At 35.0% G+C, this 26,363-nt stretch overlaps 1 protein-coding gene across 1 annotated transcript in view; it reads left to right on the top strand.

The window, feature by feature from the left end:
* Nucleotides 1–25,800, top strand: part of LMNTD1 (lamin tail domain containing 1) — a 56,570-nt gene extending 30,770 nt beyond the window's left edge. Inside the window, 1 exon segment of the mRNA XM_023532408.1 lies at nucleotides 25,747–25,800. Coding sequence (XP_023388176.1) covers nucleotides 25,747–25,800 — 54 coding nt within the window.
* The last annotated feature ends 563 nt before the right edge of the window (nucleotides 25,801–26,363 follow it).

The raw sequence follows: 26,363 nt of genomic DNA, 5'->3' as shown, positions 1-26,363 counted from the left end.
TAATTTTCATGTTTATTATATGACATATATCATACTTTCATTATCATTCAGTTCAAAATATATTCTAATTTCCAATGCGATCTTCTTTATTACCTGCATTATTTGAGGATAATATATCACAAACAAAGTGGGTTTTTTCAGAAATGCAAAATTGGTTCAAGCTTTAAAAATTAATTAAACTTATCATCTTAGAGGAATAAAAAGGAAAATTATATAAACACCTCAATAAATATAGAAAAAAAGCATTTGATAAAATTTATTGCCCACTCGTGAAAGAACCTTAGAAAATTAAGATTTGAATTTCCTTAATCTGATCAACAGTATCTATGAAAATCCTAAAGCAAATTATCATACTTAGTGGTGAAATAATGGAAATTTTCCCTTTGAGATCCAAATCAAGACAAGAATTCTTTTTATGATGACTTCTATTCAGCAATGTACTAGAAGTCTGAGTGAAATAAAGCCACACTATAAAAGCCAATCCGTTATAAATAAATGAAACTAGAACATTGATAACATTGCACGGGAGTGAAATATTTAAAATGTCATCACCATAAGCTATCTTTTAAGGTCACACATGGAATTTTACTGGACTGTGGTCAATTACTCATTGCAGTTCATTAGATCTGGCTTATCTGTCCTGGAATCAAAGTATTTTTTTCCCATAAGAACATGTTTCCAATCTATAATCATAATAAAGGAAAGAAATAAAAGTTTGAAATAAATTCTTTTTATGTGTCCTCCATATTAGTTTCTGTTTTGCTTATTAATGTTTCTACCTGTATTGCATTGTTTAAATTTATCTGATTAAGAATTTAAAATGTCAACTGTCACATCTTTATGACTGAGTAGATTTTTAGGTTATATATATATAATGTGACAGTATTAGTTGATAATATAACTAGAAATTATATAAATTGATATATAGAAATTTTAAAGAAAAAAATCAGACTATCCTATAGAATAAAAAAGGCCAATTACTCTTACAATCAGACTTAATAGAAAAGAATTACTTGAAGAAACACTGCAAATTACTAAGAGTTTGTCTATTCTGTTTTTTGTTATTGAATAATAGCATCAAAAAACTAGGAATTCTTTGATAAAAGAAAATTATATCATCTATTCAAGAGTAATAGTTTTTCTCTTCTGTTGCTTTCTATTGGAAAATTTAAATTATAATATCACCATATTTCTGTAGACTTTTTTAATAAAGACTAGACAAGTGAAAACCCATTTTTATATGTCTCTTTTTACAGTTAAATAAAGATTTCTTTAAGGACCATACAAAGAATTCCAAGATATGAGTCCTAACGACAGAATGATTGGGTAACTTCAGGACTAGTTCTTTTATTTCAAAACATTTCAACATTAAAAAACAAATATTTTAAGTTAATTGACCTTCAATTATGAAAGACTATAATCTCATTAATGGAAATATATATTATTATTGATCCATTTCTTTACACAAGTAAGAAATACTATTTCAAGAAGTCACAGTATTCAGATTAAAGATACTAGGTGATGAATGTTTCAGGCTTAAATAACCCAAGAAATTGCTGTCATCCATTGACATTGAAACAAGCATCACTATTACTGATAAATTTGTCATTAAATTTCAAAAAATAATAGATGAGATTTTTTTTTTTACAAATGTTATTAGCTTTAAATTCAATACTTTGTTATGAAACAAGCTTTCAGAGTGCAATTCAAAACCTTCATCCTGAGGCTAGTCAGTCTAGAAGGACATACATAAAATATTTACAAGGTTTGTTTCATCCTAACAAATTGCTCCAGAAGATGGGATGTGATGAGCCTATGGAAAGAGAAATATCTTAGAAGGCTATTTATATTCTAGGACCATAACTTACTATTCAGACAGTTTATTCTGTGATGTGCCAAACAGTCAAACATCCTGACTATTGGATTCAGAAACCGAATAGTGGCAAAAATAATAATAATAACTGTCAGAAACACCTTGCATTTTTGTTAATCTTTCTTATAGATCACATTTTCATATCCAGCTTCTAGATATTAATTCTTTGTAATCAAATCCTGACAGTTTAACTTGATAATTCTTCCTCTGAGCTTGCAGGGGAAAAAGAAAGGGTTAGGTGTGACTGAGGAGCTTTTCCTATAGTGTTTCCCACCTCCCCCCCTCCCCCAGAGGAGTTCATTGTTGTCCATACCTGGGATATTATTCTGCTTTTTTATCTTTTATTTTACAGGAGTAAAAGAACATCTAATATTCTGCACTAAAAGTAATTTTTATTTGGGATCAATTGACTAAACACGATTTTAGTTTGATGCACTAGTTTTCTATGTAGAGATTATATTTAAACGAGTGACTTTCAATTGCTGCTTAAGTACATAGAGGTGAGGTAGGCCACCATCTCTGTCACCTCATTCATCACCAGAGTGGAGTCGGCTAAAATGGCAGACTAAATAGCATCAGCTCTGTCCGCACGTAATCTTGTGGATCCCTCCTGATGAGCCCCAGTTTCTGTACCTCCCTTTACTAGCTACTTCATCACTATGGCATCTGTAAGGATAGAAAGTAGAAAGCATTTGAATTTTACAGGTCAATAAAATTGTTCTGCAACCTCAATTTTTAAAAATATATCTTCTAGATAGATATACTTTCTCTCAAATTTTGATTAATTATGTCTTGAAATATGTTTTCTTTAGAATAATTCTTTGAAAACTTGGACTTAAGAATCAAATAATGCTTTTCAAGTGGGTTTTAAAGTACTTGGTTCAAGATACCATTAAATTAAATGTCCTTAAGATTTCTTCTTCAAATGAAAGAAAATCTTTTTGTTGATAGTTTAGTCTAGAATTTGTTTTAATGTGAAAAATTAATGCTTGAAATTTGGACAAAATTCTTACTGATCCCCTCACCCTCTTTTTGGCAGAGTTTGGGGGAACAAAAATACCAGGCCACCTAAATAACAAAAGCAATAGGCAGTCAACTCAACCTTTAAAGCTGAGTGACAGTATTGCAAATTTTCCTTCTCTGAAGAATAATAATAATAAGACTGAAATAATTTGCAGATATCTTTAAGAGCCATCAGAACACAGATTGTTCTCATATATCCTGTAGTCATTAATTTTCTGTTAAATATTTATGTTGCTTTTGAGCTAGTTTTTCTCTTTCCTGTCATTTGATAAACTTTCTAAGAATGGGAAACAAGGAAATATCACATGTTTACTTTTTGCCCTATATTCTCATCCTGTCCTTGTTCATAGATAACTAAGAGTGATTGAAATCCAGTAACTTCGAATACTCAAAAATAAAATTCTGCAACTATACTGATAAATTTTAATTCAAATGAGCAATACATTACCTATAGTATAATAGAAATTATTCTGTTAAAGAGGCTACATATGCTCTATAGTTGTGTATCTTTTAAAAGGCAATGAAAGATTAGGAACTTCGGCCACTGCTATTCTGTTGATAAACGGCATTCTATCTTTTAACCAGTCACTTCCTACATTGCCTCATCTTTTTTTATAAGGATATCAACATCTAAGTAATTGAGGAAGATCTCAATGGCTTTCTGTATTGAAAGTGCTTTTTTTAAACTATTCCCAAAAGAACTAATGACAAGGTGATTTTTTGGCCCAGAATTCCTTTTGCTCAGTATCCTTCTAAGTTGAAATTATTTGCTGCCGTAGTCCATGACTGATCTATTTTATGTTTTCTTGCTCTTTTTTCTGACTAGACTTTAGGTTTATTCTCTGGCTTAAAGATAAAGCTACAGCCACATACTAACATGTTTGTATTCTAGACTCTGCTTGCACAAAAGATAATTTTACTACTCCACACAGCCTGCTGGCCTTTCATGGTCCCTACTACCCACATCTGTGTACCAACTTTTCAGTTTTTCTCAGATTGCTCAGCTATATAATTTTTTCCAGCTTGCATCTTTCCAGAGTTTTTCCTAATCATCTTCTATTTTTTCTGAAGGTCCCCTACTCTTTTACAAGTTCACTCTCCATTTTTATAGCATCATTATCCTTTAGCTTCCAACTTCCTAAAAATGTGATGACCACAACCTCCCTATTCTTCTGAGAAGATTTCTTCTCAGATACTTCTTAATAGGACTTTGGGACTGTAAGGGATTTATTCCAACCACCTCATTTTAGAGCAAAAGAAACAGAAATATATAGAGACGAGTTCCCAAAATGCACCCAGTAATCAAAGAGCCAAAGCAAAACCCAAGGTTTTTTTAACTGCAAAGAGCTGAAGAATCCAGGCTTGGCCCCTGCTCCCAGAGGTCTGCTATCTACTAGAATGTATTTCCTCCAGTTGTTGTAGCCCTGAGCAGGGTGTAGTTGAAATGCAAAAGATGGAATCTGAAATCTGCCACAGACATTAGCAACCAGCACTTCTGCTACCATTCAGTGACCCTTCACTCTCTATAGCCAGAAAAGCATTATACTAAATAGTGAATCTGCATATGAGTTGGAAAAGGGACATTTTATTATATTCAAAAACAAGGATTTTTTGTTGTTGGCTTTGGTTGGAAAAAAAATATTTTGAATCCTCTCATTAAATATTGAACAACATAATTTGGTGGAAGGTTTTTAGCTTTTATTGATCTTTCTCAGTTATTATTTTGCTTAACTACCATGGTCACAAATTTGTTCATTGATCTCCTCTGTGGTAGATTCTTTGGTAGGTTTGATTTTTTTTTTTACCCGCCCTGTTTTAAAAAGTTCTAGGCCTCTTAAGATGCCTTACTTTGTCTTCTCAGAGCTTCCACTTCCATGTGGTGGTATCTTAGGATTAACTATTAATGTGCCCTCAGAATATTGAAGCTTTTACTGAGAACAAAATTTTACTCCATCTCTCAGTGAATAAATTCTATATTGCAGTCAGCTCCTGAGTCTGGTGTGTCTGTTCATGTATAATTGTTCAGAGAACAAGTTATCATATGGTTCTCATTGGTTTTCATGACCATTCATTGGTAACTTGTAATATTATACACTTGTACAGCATTGCAAGGTTTTTGCATTATCTTGTTTAAATCTATGCAGTAGGAAAGACTGATATTATCTCCATTTTATGGTTGAGATATGTTAGCTCAGAGATATTCAATGACTAACCTGAAGTCACTTAAATAGTAAATGGCAGAGTTAAGACTAGAATCCTAGCCTGAAGTCAGTGCTCTTTCACACCACTCTACCAATCAAACATTAGAATTTTCTTGCCTTTGTCTGTATTGCTCTCCTCTCTAACTTGTCTGAAAGGAAAAACACAACACATTTAGAAGCAGCACTAGAAAAAGATATTTCCATTCACCAAAAAAAAAAAAAAAAAAAAAATTGGAGTTGGCTACCATGAGAATCTTAAGACTACTCCATACAGCAAAAAGATTCAGGTCCTATTTTCAAAACTGCTAATTAAATGGAGTGCCAATTGTTAGTACAAACAATGAATCAAAGTTCAATCTCTGGGATTTTGACTGCTAATCATATTTCTATGCTACAACTGATTAAAACCATGTAGTTGGAGTCAAAGCTCTCATATCATCTCTTTGCTAGTACTTTGTAAGCAATGTGTGGGAGTTCTGTTGTGTGATTAATGGGCTGTGTAGGTGGATGATGCTACAGAATGCTACAGAAACAGAACTTTCCACAAATTAGAGTAGGAGCACTCTGGAAAGGCCAGGTAATTTCCCTTTGTGTCTACTACTACCTGCCATATAAACTCCCAGGTTTTCTAGGAGACACTGAGGAATCTAGGAAAGAAAATACGTTGGTGAGAAAGAACAGGGCAGACATATCACCACCACTGTCCTCAAGAGTATGCAATTGCTTAAAACCTGGAAAGAAAGCACCAAAATTGCAAACACAAGATATTAAATTCGTAATCAGTAAAAGTCCTCATACCTCAGAGGTACTCCTGTGCATTATATTAGGCACTCTTGATAAAGTGCTAGTTATGGAATCCTTTCATGAACTGAGCTATAATTACACATATCTGAGTGTTCTCAATGGTATAAACTGGACAAGCCAAACCTGAGGTGTACTTCTAGCTCTCCAAGGACACTTCCTTGGAACCCTGACAAGAATTTTCCATAACAGACTTTTTCTGGGGGCCATCGTGTGTGTGTGTGTGTGTGTGTGTGTGTGTGTGTGTGTGAACGAAAAGTCAGTATTAAATAGCCCAGAAAGAGGGACTAATATTTAATGCTTTTTAATATGAAACCTTGCTTAAAAAGTTTGAAAGTCTTTGGGTTAAATTTTCTTGTATCAGTGTTTTCTATTTATACTTTGTTGTATTTTCAATCTAAGTACTAAAACCTTTTCCTCTTAGTCCCCAAAATGATATTCCAAAATTTTTCATTCAGCTGAAATTTCATGAATATTTGTTTCCCACAATCTCATTTCTTCAAAGTTTGTCAGCCACTCTGTTCTCTGATTTTCTGGCCTCAACCTTATGTGTCACACTTAAGTTGAATGGAAGGAATAAAATCTAGACTCCTCACCCTGTTGGGTCAGAGGTATTCAGAGTTTAAAGATAAGTAAATGCCTGTGCAATGTCTCCACTTCCACAGAGAAAGTATAGAACAAAAACATCTCAGACTGTGAAGCCACCTGCTAAACACTCCTAGAAAAGATTCAAACCAGTTGCACACAGAGAAATGAAGCTTTCTTTCTTTCTTTTATCTTTTAAATCTTTATGTGTGTTACCTGGTATATTTTAAATCTGGGGCCCATCTTAGATATATATGGAAAAGTAATTAGGTATTATTCAAGTACCAACAAGAGGAAAATGAAGGACTGAACCAGGGAGAAATACAAAATATAAACAGACCAATCGATTATTAGTAATAAAGTTGAAGCAGTAATCAAAAAAACTCCAACTAATAGAAGTCTAGCTTAGCAGGTGAATTCTACCAAATCTTTAAAGAAGAATTATACCTATTTTTCTTTAACTCTGTTTCAAAAAACTGAGGAAAGAATGCTTCCAAACTCAGTCATTGAAGCTAATATTACCCTGACACCAAAACCAGACAAAGACATTACAAAAAAATTACAGGCCAATATCTTTGACAAACATAGATTCAAAAATTCTCAAATTAGCAAATAAGATTCAATTATATAGTAAAAGAATTATACACCTTAACCAAACAAGATTCATCCCAGAGATGCAAAGATGGTTCAGCATCCATAAATCAATCTATGTGATACATCACATTAACAAAGTAAAGGATAAAAACCATATGATCATCTCAGTAGGTACAGAAAAAGCATTTGACAAAATTTAACATCCATTTTTGGTTAAAACTCTCAACAAAGTACATAAAGAAGGAACATATTTCAGCATAATAAAGACTATATGTGACAAACCCACAGCTAATATCATACTCAATAGTGAAAAGCTGAAAGCTTTTCCTCTATGATGAAGAACAAGACAAGGATGCTTACTATCACCACTTCTGTTCTACATTGTGTGGGAATTCCTAACCACAGCAATCATACAAGAAAAAGAAATAAAAGCATCCAAATCAGAAAGGAAGATGTAAAACTTGCATTATTTGCAGATGACATGGTACCATATAGAGAGAACCTTGAAGATTCCATCAAAAAAACTCCTAGAACTAATAAATAAATCCAGTTAAGTTGCAAGATACCGGATCAATATACAGAAATCTGTTGTGTTTCTATAAACCAATAATGAATGATCAGAAGGAGAAATTAAGAAAATACTTTCTTTTATAACTGTATCAAAAAGAATAAAATATTTAGGAATAAATTCAACCAAAGAGGCTAAAGACCTGTACTCTGAACACTATAAAAAAAAAAAAAAAAAAAAAAAAAAAAAAAAGGAAGAATATACCTTGCTCATGGATTGGAAGGATTAATATTGTTAAAATGTCCTTACTACATTTTACAGATTCAATTCAATCCCTATTAAAATACCAATGGCATTCTTCTCAAAATTAGAATATTCTACAATTTATATGGAACCACAAAAGGCCCTAAATAACCAAAAAAAATCTTAAGAAAGAATAAAATGGGCATGTTACATTCTCTGATATCAAACTACACTACAAAATTACAATAATAAAAACAGCATGGTACTGACATAAACCAGATACATGGATCAATGGAATAAATAGACAGCCCAGAAATAAATCCTCACTGATGTGGTCAATCTACAACAAAGGAAGCAAGGCTATACAATGGGGTAATAACACACATACACACACACACACACACACACACACACACACACACACACACACACAGATGATGGATATTATTCAGAAATAAAGAATAAAATCTTGTCATTTGTGACATGGATAGACCTAGAGGGTAGTATGCTGAGTGAAATAAATCAGACAAAGACAAATACTATATGATTTAACTTATATGTGGAATCTAAAAAAAAAAATGAATAAACAGAAAAGAAACAGACCCATAGATATAGTGAATAAGCTGATGGAGGGTAGGGGGATGGGGAAAAAGAAAAAAAGAAGGAAATGTAGGGTGTGAACATTTCAAAATGGGTAATTAAACTGGTTGTCTCAGAAACATTTTGATTTTCATATTTAAGACCAGAAGTAAAGAGTATTCATGACCAGCTAATGAAATAGCCATGCTGCTTAGGAATCAAAGAACACTGCATATCATAAATCACCACTAAAACTGTAACTTGAACAAGTGCACATGTTACAGAGTTGAGTTAGAAGGATTTTAAAAAATGAATAATCCTTGAATTTTGGCAAAAATTGAGGTATTACAGAAATAATTTCCGCCTTCCTGTTATTATCCTGCATCTGTGAGTATGTTCAAGATCTGATAATTCTACATTTTAATTTAAGGTTAGTGTGACAAAATGACTCTGAACATCTCTACTTTATATTTCTATAACAATGTAATTGCACCATATTAACGGACTGTATTATATTTCATCATGCATTGCCATTTTATTTATTTTTTGTTCAGGACAGTAATATCCAAGTCTAGAGAACACAAGGACACCTGACATGTCACAGCCAGCCTTCATCACACAGGAGAGGAAGCCAACAGCAAGCAAGAAAATGGTTTCTTTTAAAAAATATAATTCTTCAGGATTTTACTGTAACCATTTCTTAAAGAAAGAAATAGAGTTTGTGGACAAGTTGAAACATCTGCTTTTAAGGCTGTTAAGAAGAAAAACATTGGTCAAAAGCAAAACCATTAAGAGCTTTATTTTATGCACATGAAGATCCCTAATCACTAATTTCAGTATTTTATACTCTGCCCAACTGTTAGGTCTACAACTTCTGTCATTTCTACTGATACATTTTCCAAAAGCACGTGTTTCAGGAATACTCAATCTGGTGGTCTGTTTGATTCTCTACACTTGGAATCTGTCTCCTTTAAGCTTGGATTAATTTAACTTTCTAATGACTGGCAGTAATAAATTTCTATGGAGTAACTAGTTGGGAGGTTTTAACCTGCCTACACTTATCTCAAATTCAGCCAAAATAGTTTCATCTTCAAGCTTATGATAACTATGTACAAAATGCCTGGGTAGGAAATGCTAAAGGGCCAAGAATATTTCAATTAAATTATCTAATGGTGCTACCTTTTTAAAAAGCAGTTCTCTTTATTCTTTAGTTATCTTATTTTATACATACGAAGAGTTAAGAAGCTTAGAAAATAATAAAATATGTTTATTTTTAATATGAACCCTCTTTGTAGTCAGAAAATACGATTGCTTCAGTTTCTGAGAGTAAATCCTGTCCATATCTTGTAGCCCTGCTTAATTTAATTTGATTTGATATATGTGTAGGGCATATACAGTCTTGGGATGTGAGGAGGAGTGAGAAAAGTGAGGATTTTTCATCTATTTTAAAAATAAAGAAAAAACAAAACAACCAAAAAATCTATCAGTGGTGGCCCTTTAGTTTTTTTTTTTATTATATCCAAATACCAAGAGCAAAATATATTTTAATTTTAAAAAGTCATTTAACAAGGGATTCAAACATATACTTGTATACTAATGTTCATAGCAGCATTATTCGCAATAGCCAAAAGGTAGAAATAACCCGTGTCCATGAACAGATTAATGGATTTTTAATATGTGATAAATATATAACAGAATATTATTCATTCATAAAAAAATGAAATTCTAATATATGTTACAAAATGGATAAGTCTTGAAAACATTATACTAAATGAAACAAACCAGACACAATAAGAAAATATTCTGATTTCATTTATCTGAGGTACCCAGAATAGATAAATTCATAGAAATGGAAAGTATAATAGAGTTGACTAGGGGAAAGGAGAATGGGGGATTTTTGTATAATGGGTACAGAGTTTCTGTTTAGGATGACGAAAAGATTCTGGTTATAGCTAGTGATGATGGTTGCATAATATTGTGCATGTACTTAATGCTGCTGAATTGTACACTTAAATATGCTTAAAATGGTAAAAAAGAAATACTTCAGTGACATCTGATTAATATTTTCAAGGTGAAAAAAGTCATATGCTAGTCTAAAGCATCTGAGAAGACACACATTTGCTTGACATAATAATTTGTCATGTACTTTTTGGCTTTCTATAAAGAGTATTTACATTAACCCTGTGTAATAGTACAGCATATTTTCCAGTCACCAGGTCACACTGATCACAGCATTTTCCCTTCTTTGGACACTTAGGAGTAGACTTGCACATTTTCAGAAAACTGTCAATAACACCTTATGCCACTTTGAACCATTAAATATGATCTTTGAATCACATGTTGGCTAAATTGTGTAGGCGGTTCTGTCTTTTTCATGGTTACTATAGAAACTGTGTAGTCATGGTGTTGTGAGGAGACTGCAAGGGCATCTGAGAGTATATAATGAAAGTTAACTTATTCCATGGCTTATAATTTCTTCCAGCTGTCTCCTTTTGTGATTATCATGTTCGCATTGGGAGTATAAACATACAACCGAAAGGGCTTTGGCAACTGTAACCAATAAACAATCTCACCCATGACGGACTTCCCTCCCAACATCCTTCCTGCAAAGATCTGTAGTAGAAACACTTGAAAAAGTGGCATGTATGGTCCAGGTGTTTCCAATTATTTCCCTCAAGAGCAGAGGTTTCCTAAATCCAAAACATGTTTCAGCTCAAGTAGTGTTCCTTATATTTAAAGATTGTGTAGTTTCAAGAGAATTTAATCTACATATCTATGATTCATTGACACTTCATCAATAACATAATATCTCCTCTGAGCTCTTCTCCATGATCATTTCCTCTCTGGGTGGTCGAAAATATGGTACATTTAAGTATTGCTTACTTTTGTGACGTGCACACCAAGAGAGTATAACCTTTTGCCCTTGCAAGAAAAGGAGAAATAAATGCTCAGAGCCAGGATTTATAGTAGATTCCTTGTCAGTTATGTCACCACTGAGTGTTCTAGCACAATGCCTCCACTATCTCCTTGCTCAAGGATTGTCAGTCTCTCTCTAGAATGACATAGCTGGGGAAAGATAGACCCATCTCTACTGATATAAATTATTAACTGCCTAAATGTTAATACTATTTAGGCAAGACTATTCAGGGATTACAAAGGAAAAATGTGGATTTGGAGTATTTTGTTTTCCTGAGTTTCTGCGAATGTAAGTTATAAGATTGACCCTTTAGGCTTCAGCAGCCTCAGATAGCAGGGAGTTTACCTTATGGTCTCAGAAATTTGACACTTCATTATTGTCTTCTGCAAGTTAGTGGCAGCACTGTGCTTATAATTACCTTACAGGAATTGTGAGTATTATTTTATAAAGTATTTGAGTAATGAGCATCGTTAAATAATACTCACTGTTTAGGGAAACAAATTAAACTACAGATAGATGAATCAGATGAATTACAATGAAAAAAAAAATCCAAAGTTTTCCCTACTGCTGAATACTCCTCAAAATAGGTAAACATTTTAAGCCCTGCTCCTGTACAACATTCTCTCTCTCTCTTTCTCTCTCTCTCTCTCTCTCTCTCTCTCTCTCTCTCTCTCTCTCTCTCTCTCTCTCTCTCTCTCTTTCTCCCCCGCACGCACGCACACACACACATTTCATACACACACACTTCATGACTTGGGCAGGAAATAGTGAAAGATATTATGAAAGGATAAACATTGTTCTGATGATGAAGTGCTTTGGTTAACTGCCAAAGGGCTTTGAAGAGGAATCCAAATTTCCAGATCAGCATCAGGGCAAGAGCGATTTTAAGGGGCTAAACTCCTACTACTCTTGGCACTTCACCCCAAGTCCACGTCGAAGAATCATTACTCTAACCATCTTAGTAAATTTAAAATGTGTAGTAACAATATGACTTTGTGCATAAGATAATATAAATGGTCAATTATGTTTATAAAAATATTGACTCAAAATATATCTATATATATAATTCATTTCATATTCTTTGAAATGCATTATAAGAAAAACAAGATACAAGTAGAAATTTCGTTTTATTTTTATAGGTGTTTTACTTTCCTAATATTGTACTTTTTTTGATTAAGCACAATTTCAGTATGTAGAATGCCATGAAACTACCAGCCAGTTCTTTATATTTTACCACAATATGAGAAAATATAAAACTTTTGGAATTGTTTGAAAGCAGTATTGTCTATTCTAAATAGGTTGTGTATGTGGCTGTATAATGGTCCTGAGAAAGAGGGTAAAAAGTTTCTTTCTCTAAGAGAGGTCAATACAATTGCTAAGTAGCCAAATTTTGCCTTAACATCAATAGATTGCAAAAATGAGTAATACTACTCTTCACTGCCTTCCATCTGCATCACATATCATATGTTATATTACTCACTAATAATTAATTTGTGTTCAGATCCAGAAGGCAGAACATAGTAACCACAAGCAGAAAAACTGTAGGGAACTACAAGGGGCTCGGAGGTGGGTGTGGGATGGAAAGGACATCCACACCCAAGATGGCTCACTCACATGGCAAGCAAATTGGTGCTGACTACACGTTCGAGTCCACATTAGCCTCTCCATAAGTGTGTCAGGTTCCCTCATGCAGGGTGTCCAGGTTCCAAGAGCAAGCAGCCTAAGAAATAGGAAGTAGAAGCTACTAGTTTCCTAAGATCAAGACACAGAAACTGACACAGGCATCACTGTCATGTTCTATTAGTCAAGCAGTTATAGAGCCTAGATACTAGGGGAGGGAACATAGATTTTCATTTCTCTATGGGAGGCCTGTCAAAGAATCTTGTGGCCCTGTTTTAAAACCACATTTACATACACATTTATATGTAAATAGTCAAGAAAATACATACTGCTTTTCAATTTAATCTTCTCTCTTTACTTTCAGCTGGGTTTATCTGTCCCAATCTTGGAAAATAAAGTATATCCCCAAATTGGTGGGCCCATTGAATTAATCACAACAAAACGGGCAAGAAAATGTGACCTCCTTATCTTTATTTGGGGTGTATTGTGAGTTTAATTGAAGCAAAGGAAATCTGTTTGAAATAGAGCCCTGAAGCAATAATTGGCTTTAAAGATTATAAATTACCTCTTAATTTCTTGCACCACCTTTTTAGGACCCCTCAACATCTTTCTCTCTTCCTTAAATCACTAAAATCTATGTGGATTAGCTGGAGTTATATCTTGAAGGGCTTGTAGTTGTCTGTTTAGTTTATATTTATGAGCTCATTTGTCCCTATTGTGCAGTCTTAATCACCAAATATTTTTTGAGCATCTATTATATGCTAAGCACTGGAATTTTAAAAATTCTTGGTTCGAGGTGGCTCCATAGTGTAGTGGTTAGCATGTCTGCTTTACACACACAAGGTCCCGGGTTCACGCCCCAGGTGGAGCCACGGACTATACACCAGGTGCTCCAGGCCCTGGGTGCACCAAGCCCCAAGGCGCACCACAAGCTTGTGGGAGGAGACACCCCGCCTTCAGAGATCCAGTTCTTAAAAAAAAAGGGAGACAGCAACATCCGTAGGTCAGGGGTGGAAGTCGGGGGGAGGATTAAAAAAGGGGGGTGGAAATACATGGTTTATGCCGTTATGACAGTCAGACCAGTGGGAAACATACTTGTAGCAAAATAATCAAAGAAGTGCTACAATAAGCCAAATACAAAGTTCTATGGGTTCTTCAAAGAATGAAGAATTCCAGATAGGTGCCATGGAGCTGATTTTAAGAGAAAGGTTAAGATACTTCAGGCAAATGGAGAAAAGAAAGGCTGATCAGCACATGTAGCAAATAAATGGAAGGCATGGGTTGTTTTGAGAAATGGTCATTATACTGATGAGTTTAGATTATGAAAAGAAAGAAACAAGGAGATGAGGCTAGAAAGGTAGATTAGGCCAAATCATGAGCTCTGTGTTTTGGGGCCAAGTTTTGGAACTTGACCCCATACCTTATAGAATGGAAATAGTAATTCCAGGTTCTCCTTTGGAATCTATCTTGTATTAATTAGAGAGAGAGAGATGGTGATAGAATTTGTTCCACTATAATGTGGTTATTTTTTCTAAGAAACTTCAACTTTTCTGAACTTGCTTTTTATAAGACTTGAATTAAAAAACAAACTAAAAACTTCAATGAGAAAAAAATATGGAGTAGAGCATTTCTAGCTACACATATATACTTATAAAACCTGAAAACCAATGAGCAAATATGGTATTTGATTACACCTAGCTTTGGTTTGCAAGTAAAGATCTGTCTTTGCTATTAGTATAGGCCTCTTAAAATTCTCACTTCATCATCTACTGTTAGAACAAAGCATGCAAATACTCAAAGAAGGTAGCCAGGGTTTATGTGATGTCTCTCCCTCCTCCCACCAGAAATTCAGTGTTAAGCCAATATCAAACTGTACAGTGTAACTCATATTCTTTAATTAATAAATGATATATTGTCCAATCTCCGTTATGAAAATATGTTATTGGGAAATTGTCACATTCAAGGATTTGTCTCAGGAGGTAAAGAAGGTATCTTATTAAGTGAAAAGATTGGAGATGTGAACCTCGATTGAAAAGTTGAATTATTCTAAGCACATATTATGAAAATTTCAAGTAAAAACTTCATGGAGGAGGGGAGATATTCCAATTTTAAAAAGACTTTTTGAAAAATGTGCTAATAAGATTGGTCAATATGCTTTTCTAAACCTGTCCTATTAGTTTTTCCAAAGTGGAAATCTTAGCTAACATTACTGCTCAAGACCCTACAATGACTCTTATTCCCCTATGGTTTGAAATCTAAACTAAAATCTAAGGTGTATTAACTGTTCTGGTTGATATCTAGCCACAAAAAGAGGAAAAAGTTGAGCACCTACCTTGTACCAGCCACTGAACTAGATACTTTAAGTTCTTATTTTATTCTCAGGCAACACTGGGTCTCAAACGCCAGCCATCAGCTAGAGCTCAGTCACAGCTGCTCGATTTACATTAGTCAGGTGCTCTACAGTCCACCTTGGTCATTTGTCCTTCACTTTCACAAAGGCATGCAACTTTGCCTTTGGGTAATCTGGATTAGTGCTAGTCAAAGATTAACCTCTGGAACAATTGCGTTGCATAACCTGGGAGTTTATTAGGAATCCATCACTTTAAAATTCATCCTATACCTACTGAACTAGAATCCAAATTTTTAATTCTGTTCCTAGATGATTAGTAGGCACATAGAAGAGAAACACTTTTTCAGATACTTGTTGATTAAGGTCTATATTCAACTAGGACTGCTGCTGGCTCAGTATAAGATGATGCCGATGACTCTGTATCCCCAGAAGAAAAGCAAAATTGCTTAATAGTGCAAAAATAATGAGAAAGGAAAGGCTCTAGTTCTGAATTTAAGATATTCACAATAACTTAAAAAGTGATTTTCATGGTTTTAATTCTGTCCCATACTCCCATAAAATAAGGTTTCCTTTTTTTTCCACACCTTAAAATGTAAATGCTTCATTTTTACCTTTTATGAATTTATGCATTCCATTTAGATAATAGATTTATTACTTTTGTTCATGGCAACTAATGTTAAGATTTGTAATTGCCAAGTGTTTCAAAGATGATGGCCATAAAGGAAGTATTATAGTTTAAACTTCAATTAGGAAAATTTTATGACTGTAAACCCTCTTTGAATTTGCTAAATTGAGTTTTCACTAGTTCTTTTGCAGCTAACAAAAGAACACTATATATGTCTGTCATTATCTATAGTGCTTCTTTGCTAGCTCTAGATTTGTTTGCTTATTTCTATTTATTTTAAAAAGAAAGATTAGAAAAAAATGATGGGATAGTGTTACAGAAGAATAAATTACATGTTGTAGGCTTATTCAAACCTTTAAGTGTTGTAAAATTGGGGAGGGGCAGAGGATCATGGAGTTCAAAAGGATATTTGCAGAACCAGTTTTTATTTAAACTCAGAGTTTAAAAAGAAACTAAACTTTCTGGTTTCCTTTAGATTTTATCAGCAAGGTTTTCAGTCTCTCTTTGGTATAAAAATAAACTTTTTAAATATATTACTTCAAATTAAACTAATAAATTTATAGCCACATTATAAAGATTTCAAAAGTTATGAAATAAGTATACCTGAAATTAATACATACAATCTTCATATACTGTTTTTTTCTCCTTTTTATTTTTCAATAATATCATCGAATTTTCTTTTGTAATTTTCCCATAAGCATAGTTCATGTTGCTTCGGAGTCTTCATAACTACTTAAAATGGCCGTTGGGTCGAATCTCATAACTTATCTATTCACCTATGGGATATTTAAGTTTCCTAAATGTTTTCTATTTTAAACAATGATTCAAGAAACATATTCATGCATATTGTTTCTTTACATGTTGGATTATTTATTGTCCAAAAATGCTAATGAATATATTTATAATAATAATAATTGATAATTTAGAGAGAAAAATTTAACTTTAATTAAAGACTTTAATTGGAAAATATATAAATGTTTTCTAAATCTGACTTCCCATTCTCAATTCAAATTTTGTTTTAATTTCCAGAAGAAAAACCCAAAACTATCCCAGTAACTTAAACACCTGCTTTTTCTTAGCTACCTAGTAAATTTGAAGTTAATCTCCTTCCTAGCTGAACTTTGCTCTGTGCGAATAGATAGAACCTCTAGGGTTAGTCAGTTCAGTTAAATTCTTGGTCCTCCAAGTCCTATATAGCTCTTCAGACTGTTTACATCAGCAAAGAAAATTTTAACCAAGGGCTTAAATGGTTAGAATTCTAATTCATAAATTTCACATGGTTACTACCCAAGGAACTTTAGCTTCACTCAATATTTATTCTTAGAAGACGACATTGATATTTCCTATATCTACTTTATTATTTGCCTTTCATCTTTCATTTTTAAGTGGTGTGTCAAAATCTAAGGGATAAAAATTCTCAAATGATGAACAAACACTCTAAAGTTAAGAGGAAAAGATTAGTAAATAGTGTGGCTATAGCTTTACAAAGATATTTCACTGCTTTGAAAACTTTAAAGATGGGTGATATAAGCGAACACACATTCTGAAGTACACTGTGGTCTGGCAGCATTCTCTTCTGTGAAAGCAGAATTTCTGGGCCTCAGAATGCTGCTGACAAATAATAATTAACTTAATTGTGAACAGCTGTTTCCTAGCCTGTAGACTTTAAAAAAAATTCAGCCTCCTCCAGTGAGGGGGCTGAAAATAAAGACCATAACCCAACTAAGACATTAGGAGGATGGGAGTTCGGTGAACATGCTATGCTTGCTCTGGAAACATGAGAGGGATGTCTTATGGGGAAAAAAAAAATTGAAAATGTGATAGATTCCACTTCCTATTTCTTCATTCTAGGAGGAGCCACTTTTCTCTACCTCTTGAATTATGTTATTAATACTCACTTCAGAACATTAGCAAAGGATCTATCCAAAATATAACTGATTTTGTTCATAAGTAATAGAAACACCCCCAAATCATTGCCAAAAAGTATAATGAGTCAACAGCTAAGTAGTAATAGCTCCTTATTGTGGCAGTTAGATTTGTGTTACATCCTGGGTTTTAATTTTTTTTTCCATGAAAGTAGATTGCCTTAGAACTTCCAGATTAATGATCTCTGACAATTGTAAAATAATTACTAGGAAATATAAAATTAAAGATGATGGAGACTATTGAGGCTAATATGGTTCTGGAATACATAAGAAGTGTTAAGTTATTAAGTCTCAAAACGTTATCTTCTGTTGATTCTAATCAAACTTGGCCCATTTATCGCTTTGCTCATAACTGTCAAAAGTTTACTGCTGACAAAGAGACATATTATAGCCTGAAGTTTAGAGTACAAGAAATTCTTTTTTGTTGTTTGGTTTTGCCTCCATTTTTATTCTCATACTTATTCTGAACTGTTTTCCAGATGATTTCACTTCTATCTAATCACCTACAACCAGCTATCTTCTATTACTAAGGGAAAATACTAATGAGATTTGTATTTCAAAAAAAATTTTGTTTGACTTATAGCCTTTAAATGGAAACCCAGAGAAATTTGCTTTCAATTCTTCTTTACATAGAAGATAGATAGATGATAGATAGATAAATAGATAGATAGATGATAGATAGATAGATAAATAGATAGATAATAGATAGATAGATAGATAGATAGATAGATAGATAGATAGATAGATGATAGATGATAAATAGATGATAGAGACAGACAGACAGATAGATCAGAAGAAGAGACACAATATATTGATATAGGTTGGTGACTTAAGTATGTCTCCACTGACCTAATTTATCAAGTAAACTAGGTGATTACTTAAGTTTTGGTTTGAAAAAAGTTTTGAGAAATCTGACTGCTCAAGAATCACTCTACTGTCAGAGTTGTGATACAAGATACCCTTTTAGGGTTTAAAGAATTTCTTTGATAGTTAGCTATTTATCCAGGCAGAGTTTAGCCATGATGAGTTCTAAATTTTACAGGACTATCCTGATTTTAAATCACTGTTCTATTGTCTTTGAATCATCAAATTTCTTTCAAAACAATATAGCGTTAGTCCTCAAACTCTATGTCTCAGTTTGCACAGAAATCTGAAAATGACTTTAAGTTTCGATATTAATTTTTGGTTTAGAGAGCATTTTGGTCATTGTACACATGCTCTAGAAAAGTAACATATAAAGCTATTTGCAAACAATATATTCAACATAGAATGATTGAGTGCCTGCTCTGTCCTTGTCATTGAGAGACTATTCTCAATGCTGGACCAAAGCAGGGGGCAGGATATAAACAAAAATCTCTGCCTTCATGGAGGTTATATTTTAGTGGTAGGAAACTAACGATGAACAAAATAAGTAAGAACACTAATATAGAATGTTAGAAGATGGTGTTATGCTGGAAAACGAAATAAGGAAGGATGAAAAGAGAATACTGAGTGAGTTTACTACAATTTTAAATAGGTTGGACAGAAAAGATATTATTGAGAAGGTGACATGTCAGCCCATACTGAGGAAGATGGGAGAACAAGCCACATGGAGACATGGGTGACAGAGAGTTTCAGCAGTAGGAATGGCAAGCACAGAGACTCTGGGTTAGGAGTGTGCCTGGTGTGTGTAAGGAACAGGAGGGAGGCAGGCCTGGAACTGGTGAACATGGGAGCGTAGAATGTTGTATCAGAGAGGCTAGGGGTTGAACAAGTTTTATAGAGCCTTATGGAATAAATTACCTTCATACCTAAGAATTCTTGATTTCAAAGAATGTCACCAGCCTCAGATCTTTGGGCATCAAGGTTGACAGGTTGTGATGTAGGGACTCTCTAGCCCATTGTCAACCCACGTGGAGCAGTGGCACCTCCGTGGCTCAACAGTAACTCAGTTGTTATTTGTGCATTTCAAATCATTTAGGGACTACAAAGACATATATCTGAAAATATAATAATATAAGGTAGTGTCTTATGAGAAGCAGGGAAGGTGCTGACAAATAGACTTAAGCAGAGAAAGTTACAAAGGCAATGAAATCAGGAAAGGATTTGAGGAGGAAGGGAAAATGGGGTTGGGTTTTCAAGAATCCTTGGTATTTGGAAAAGGGCAGCACAAAGTAGGAAAATTCTGCATTGGCTAAGGCAGAAAAGCATGTCTGTTCCACAGAAAGAGGCCTGATCTTTTAGATGCAGCATAGAGTCCAAGAGCCCCCTTGCATCCTACCACCCATTACCTTATTTCTACTACTACCCAACTACACGTGGAGCTGTGCTAGACCGCACAGCACCTTTCTGCCAATTTGAGAAAGTCTCCCCTCTTCAAAACACTTTATCTCCATCTGTTGGAAAGTTATAGCAGACTGATTTTGTGAGAACAAGATGCTTTACTGTTATCTGCCAGAAAGTCATGATAAAATGTATGCACTACGTCTACAATGGCAGTGCATCCTTTCAAGTTGTGCACTGCACAAACTATACAACCATGCAAGGCAGCCATTCATTCGCATATAGAAGGAATTATGTAAAAGGCTAGGCAGAAACTCTTTTCTCTAATCTGAGTCTCCTCAAAATGACCAGGGAAAATTCTCATGACTATATTCATTGGTTCCACAACAAATCCATGTTCTTTCACTCTAGTTGGGCCTCGCTGCTGGTTACATTCCCCAAGACAGCTTTTCCAAACTTTATCTACTTTTCTCCTACCCCTAATCTCATTCTTGACCTCTTACTTTTAATCAGTAACTTATCTTTCAACTTTTCTTTCTTCCAGCTCATAATTCTCTATCTTTACCATTGCTCTTCTCCTCTTAGGAGAAAAAGTTGCCCCTGCTACTTTCCTCCACAATCTGTGATCTTGATTTTATCCTCACCAATTTCCATTAAAACAAAATGCTCTATTTTTATTTTCCTCTATGTCTTCAGTTTTTCCCTCTGTTGCCTTCTTTCCCTGAGATCAAAGATGACCCCAGGCACCCTTATCTGTTAAAATAAACTTTCTGTCAACACCATTGTACTGCTGAAGTGTAACTTTTAGTTCTAAGAACATATTTTGCCATATATTCAACACGTTCTTTCTAAATAAAAATAGTTGAATTCTTTTTATAATACTATAAAAGATAAAGATTGTTTTAAAAGCACACAAACAAGTTCATAGCACCATTGTTCAATTCATAACAGCAAAGAAATGAAAATACCCTAAATTGTCTGACAATAGAATAGAGAATCTGTGATACATCCATAGGATGGAACACTATGTAGTAATAAAGATGAACAGCCACACACAAATATATCAGTGAACTCACAAACACAAAAGAAGCCAAATAAATACAGAAGAGTACATAATGTGTGAGTCCATTCACATCCAGTTCAAAAGTAGCCAAAACTAATCCCCATGTCAGTAGTTAAGACAGTGGTTTCCCTCTTGGAAACCAGTGGTTAGGAGGCAAGAAGGGGCCTTCAGGGAACTGTTAACATTCTATTTCTTCATCCTGTGCTTGCTGTGTAAAAGTGATAAGTTCACTTTGTAAAATTTCACTTACCTGTTTGTTTATGCTTTTGTTCTTTATTGGATGTAAGATATAGTTCAAAGCATTTTGTTAAACCATCACCTGATTCTGATCGTATCATCCTTGCTTCTTGAATCCAGTTGAGAAGTTAGACCACTTACCATTTTGCCCTGCAGCCAGATGACACAATGATCACCTCTTCTCTGTCTTTTGTTTTTCCTTGATAGTCACATATTTTGGATGAAAATCACCTGGTCCTTATGAGATTTTTTTGTTTGTTCTTGTTTTGTTTTGCTTTTTTGTTCATTTGTTTTTTGTATCCTCTGTAATTTCTCCAGGGTTCATTTAGAGGATTATTTGGGGGATCTCAAATTCTAGGGTTCCTTCCATCCCATTTTGTCTTTTCCCACTTTTTTCCATTTGCTCCTATTAGCAGAGAGAGAGCCTCAACTTACTTTTATCCATTAGCGACAGCCCTAAACAATAGCTGCACAGCCATTGGTGGTGACAGGGGCTGGATTTAGCATTACACATTCTAGATATGACCGATCAAAGGCATCTACATTATCCTAGCAGGTTTTTACACTTGGAGCTGTCACTTTAGATCAATTCATCTAGAGAAGTTAGAAAAAAACTAATCTGTTAGAGCCTTGGCTTTTAAAGGCCTTTATTGTAATTGTAAATGTTCTCTGCCCCCTTGCTATGCTTTTAATAATTGAGAACAGAGCTCTAAAAGCCTCTCTAGTCAGGCCCAGCGAACCCTCTAGACAGAAGGACATAATCTCATCCATGGTAGCACCTCTCAGCAGCCTCAGAAGGCCTGTAGACACTGACATGTGCTGAAAAGAACAGACCAACCATGTCACAGCTGCACTGTCCCTTCTTCAGAGAATGAGGAGAGGACTTTGGCCTGCAAAACTCTTTCCAGGGGTACCCTTATCCTCACATAAAGTCCTCTGCTGATAAAATAGATGACAGAGCAAAATATGTGATTGATACTGGTTGATACTTTGGCATAGAGAGTGGAGTACAAACCTTTCTTGACCTTGCATCTTGATGCAACTGTGTTTAGGTGGAAGGGACAGGTCTGGTTGAATGAGGGGTAGGAGAGGAGCCTTGCCACCTGAGCTGCTCCCCTTCTATCAACAGGCTTGTAAATGGGCTCCACTGGCTCACTTGGACCCATTACACTGAATCCGTCCTTGTAAAATGGCATAGTTTACAGGTCACTGGAAGAGCACTTCCCAAATCCAATCCTCCAATGAATGCCAGACCGGTTGCATAATAACCAGTTAGGGAGTCGTTCAGCATTCAGATTGCCAGGCCTGATCAAATTCAGTAGCGGGTCCTGGGAATCTATATATTTAACAAGGTCCCTAGGTAATTCTGATGTACAGACAAGTGTGGTAACCATGGTCACAGCCTGGACAAAAGCCTACACTGTGTTTCTGATATTGAGGACTGAGGACCATCTGCATCAGAATCACCTGCGTGACTAAGACATGCACATTGGGACATGGAAAGCTACACTGAGAAATGGTGTGTGGGGGCTATTTTAGTTGAGGTGAACAAGGGTTCATGCCTTCATAGTATTGAAAGCAGGGTGCTATTGGATCTGGAAACATTTCTGTGGGGATCAAAATTTCTATCAATAGCTCCTCTGATAGAGTTTCTGAACTAGGGCAAGGCCAGTGCCCCAAGAGACCAACCAATGTTTATGCTCTATTTGCTTGCTTGCTTCTCTCCTCTTCACCCATGCAAGAATCCTTTATCTAGTCTTAGGGTTAGAAAAATCAGCTCAATTGACAAATGTTCTTCCAAATCTCTCATGATATTTTTGGATCTCTGTCAGAAAGTAAAGTTCTTTTTCTCTGTGTTCTGCTGAGACCTCCTTTCACAGGACATGAAAGTGTAAAACCCTAGGTACTTGAGTTAGAGAAAAGGCCTCAGGGTACAAGTTAAATGCAGAGGGAATACAAACTAGCTTTAGTAACTTTCTATTTCTTGAGTTGGTGTTAGGCACGCAGGTGTGTTCAGCTTATAAAAACATTAATTTGTACATAAGTACACTTATAATTTGTATACTTTTCTGTCTGTATATTATACTTCAATAAAATTTATGATAAAAATTGGTAAACATTCCAAAACATTATTGCGGGCATAGGTCAATTGCTAGATATATAGTGACAAAGAGATATAGATATATTCTGAACAAAAATTTTCTTTCTTAAAAAAAAATTTTAATTAAGTTTATTGGGGTAACATTGGTTAATACAATTATATAATTTTTAGGTATACATTATCATTTGATACCTGTATATTCTATTGTGTGTTTACCATCCAAAGTCCAGTTTCCTTCAGCTACCATATATTTGATCCTCTATACCCACTTCACTCTCCCCCTAAACCCTATATTTGACCCCCTTTACCCTGTCTACCTTCCTCCTCCCTCCCCTACCCCACTAGTAACCATTAGTCAATAGTCCCTGTCCATGAGTCTCTGTTTGTCCTGTTCATTTGTTGCTTTTAGGTTTATATCCCACATATAAGTGATATCATGTGATTTTCAACTTTTTCTGTCTGGCTTATTTTGCTTAGCATGATTATCTCGAGTTCCATCCATGTTGTCGCAAATGACAGTATTTCATCTCTTCTTATGGCTGAGTAATATTCCATTGTATATATGTACCACAGCTTCTTTAGCCAATCATCTATCGTAGGACACTTTGGTTGCTTCCATGTCCTGACCACGTGAATAATGCTGCTATGAATATCGGTGTGCAAATATCTTTTTGGATATGGGTTTTCAAGTCTTTGGGATAAATACCCAGTAGAGGGATTGCTGGATCATATGGTAGGTCAATTCTTAGTTTTTTGAGGAACCTGCATACTGTTTTCCATAGCGTCTGTACCGATTTGCAGTCCTACCAGCAGTATATAAGGGTTCCTTTTTCTCTCCATCCTCTCCAATATTTGTTATTACTTGTTCTGTTAATTATAGCTATTCTAAAAGGTATGAGATGGTATCTCATTGTGGTTTTGATTTGCATTTCCCTAATAGCTAGCGATGTTGAGCATCTTTTCATAGATTTGTTAGCCATTTGTATGTCCTCTAGGGAGAAGTGTCTGTTCAAGTCCTCTGCCTATTTTTTGACTGGATCATTTGGGGTTTTTTTGTTGTTGTTTTTGAGTTGTATGAGTTCTTTGTATATTTTGGATATTAGGCCATTATTGGAGGTGTTGCTTACAAATATATTTTCTCATTTGTATGGTTGTCTCTTTATCTTGTTCTTCTTTTTTTTTTTAAAGTATATTAGGGTAACATTGGTTAATACAATTATATAATTTTCAGGTGTACATTATAATTTGACATCTATATATTCTATTGTGTGATTACCACCCAAAGTCCAGTTTTCTTTAGCTACCATATATTTGATCCCCTTTACCCACTTCACCCTCTCCCCTTATATTTGATCCCCTTTACCCCATCTACCTCTCCTCTCCTCCCCCACCCCCTACCCTCTGGTAACCACTAGTCCATTGTCCATGTCCCTGAGTCTCTGTTTGTCCTGTTCATTTGTTGCTTTTAGGTTTATATCCCACATATAAGTGATAATGAACAAAAATTTTCAATGGAAGTTGTCTCAGTATTGTAATTATAAATGATTTTCATTTTCTTCAATTCATTTATCCATATTCTTCAAATTAGCTATCGTGAACACTTTAAATTTTTTAAAATTTCTTAATGTTTATACTCTAAATAAGGACAATAATTAACAGCAAAAGCACTTTCTCGATCATGTTACCTGGAGATGACCTTTAAAGGCTGCTCCAGCAGTGAATTTTTAGCATATTAATTTTGTGGTTGTGGAGTTCCATCTGCACAGAAAAAAATTCCACCTCTGGATATATCTGTACGTAGTTGCTGAGGCCAAAAGAAAATTTAAAAGAGCTTACAAGAATAGATTGCTTTTCAGAGACCATTGCATAGTCAGAACTCTTTATTCATATAAAAAGCCACTTAATGTCTACTTGACTGATGGGAACTTAAATTGCAGTAAGACAGCTACTGAATAGAAGGTAAAGTGTTTTTAAAGATGAAAGAGACAATGCTCCTGTGTGCTCTCTCCCAAAGGCCAGCATTCTACACCATCCGTGCCAAAGAGTCACATGAGGTCTTTTTGAATGGCATTTCCAAAGAAGGCTTAAGAGAAATTAGGAACAGGAATAACTGTCTCTGGTGCCCAACCAATTTCCCTCTCAGACTCCCATTCTCTCCCAGCCCCATCCTTACTCCCATCCCAACCCCAACCACACACATCATTTGGCTTCCAGTTCCTTTTCTCTTTCTTGTTTTCAGCTGGATGACATTAAATTCAATCTTTTTGGTCAGGCAGCAACTCGAAGGGATTAGTGTTACCTGAAGACAGTTTAACACGCTCCCTGTGTCCTTCTCCTTGTAAACAGGGAATTCTGGAAACTGAGTTTTCAAACTGATGGTAGGATGGATATTTCTGAGCAGAAAAGAGCCATCTGTACAAAAAGGCATGTTACCCCAAGAAACTGGCTCCATCCCTTTCTCCTTTGCTTATATCAGTTCACATGAACACCAGGCACCTGAGGTTTGGGAAAGACTTCTGCAGTCTCCCCTGCTAATAGGGGTAGTGAGGTGGCCTCTTGTGGCAGTGGCTTCTAGGTGAGAGGTTACAGAACGTGCCCTGCAGGCTCTCATCACCACCACACTTCTGCCCCACTCTGCAAACTAGTAGAACTAGTAACTGAATTTGCAAAGGTTTAGCAACTCACTCTCCCTTCCCAGCCCAGGCTGCTGCCTTCTGATCTATAGCCCAGCATTCAGCATGTGAACGTTATGGTTGAGTCTGCTCTGTGCCCCAAACTGCTTCTACGTGGCCCTTCAAGATAGTAAGTCCTGCCTACCGCTTGAAGCAATGGGTGCTTAACTTGTCTGTGCCTCAG

Source organism: Pteropus vampyrus, unplaced genomic scaffold (assembly GCF_000151845.1).
Source record: "Pteropus vampyrus isolate Shadow unplaced genomic scaffold, Pvam_2.0 Scaffold82, whole genome shotgun sequence".
In the NCBI taxonomy this organism is placed as follows: domain Eukaryota; kingdom Metazoa; phylum Chordata; class Mammalia; order Chiroptera; family Pteropodidae; genus Pteropus; species Pteropus vampyrus.
This window is presented reverse-complemented; position numbering and strand designations above follow the sequence as displayed.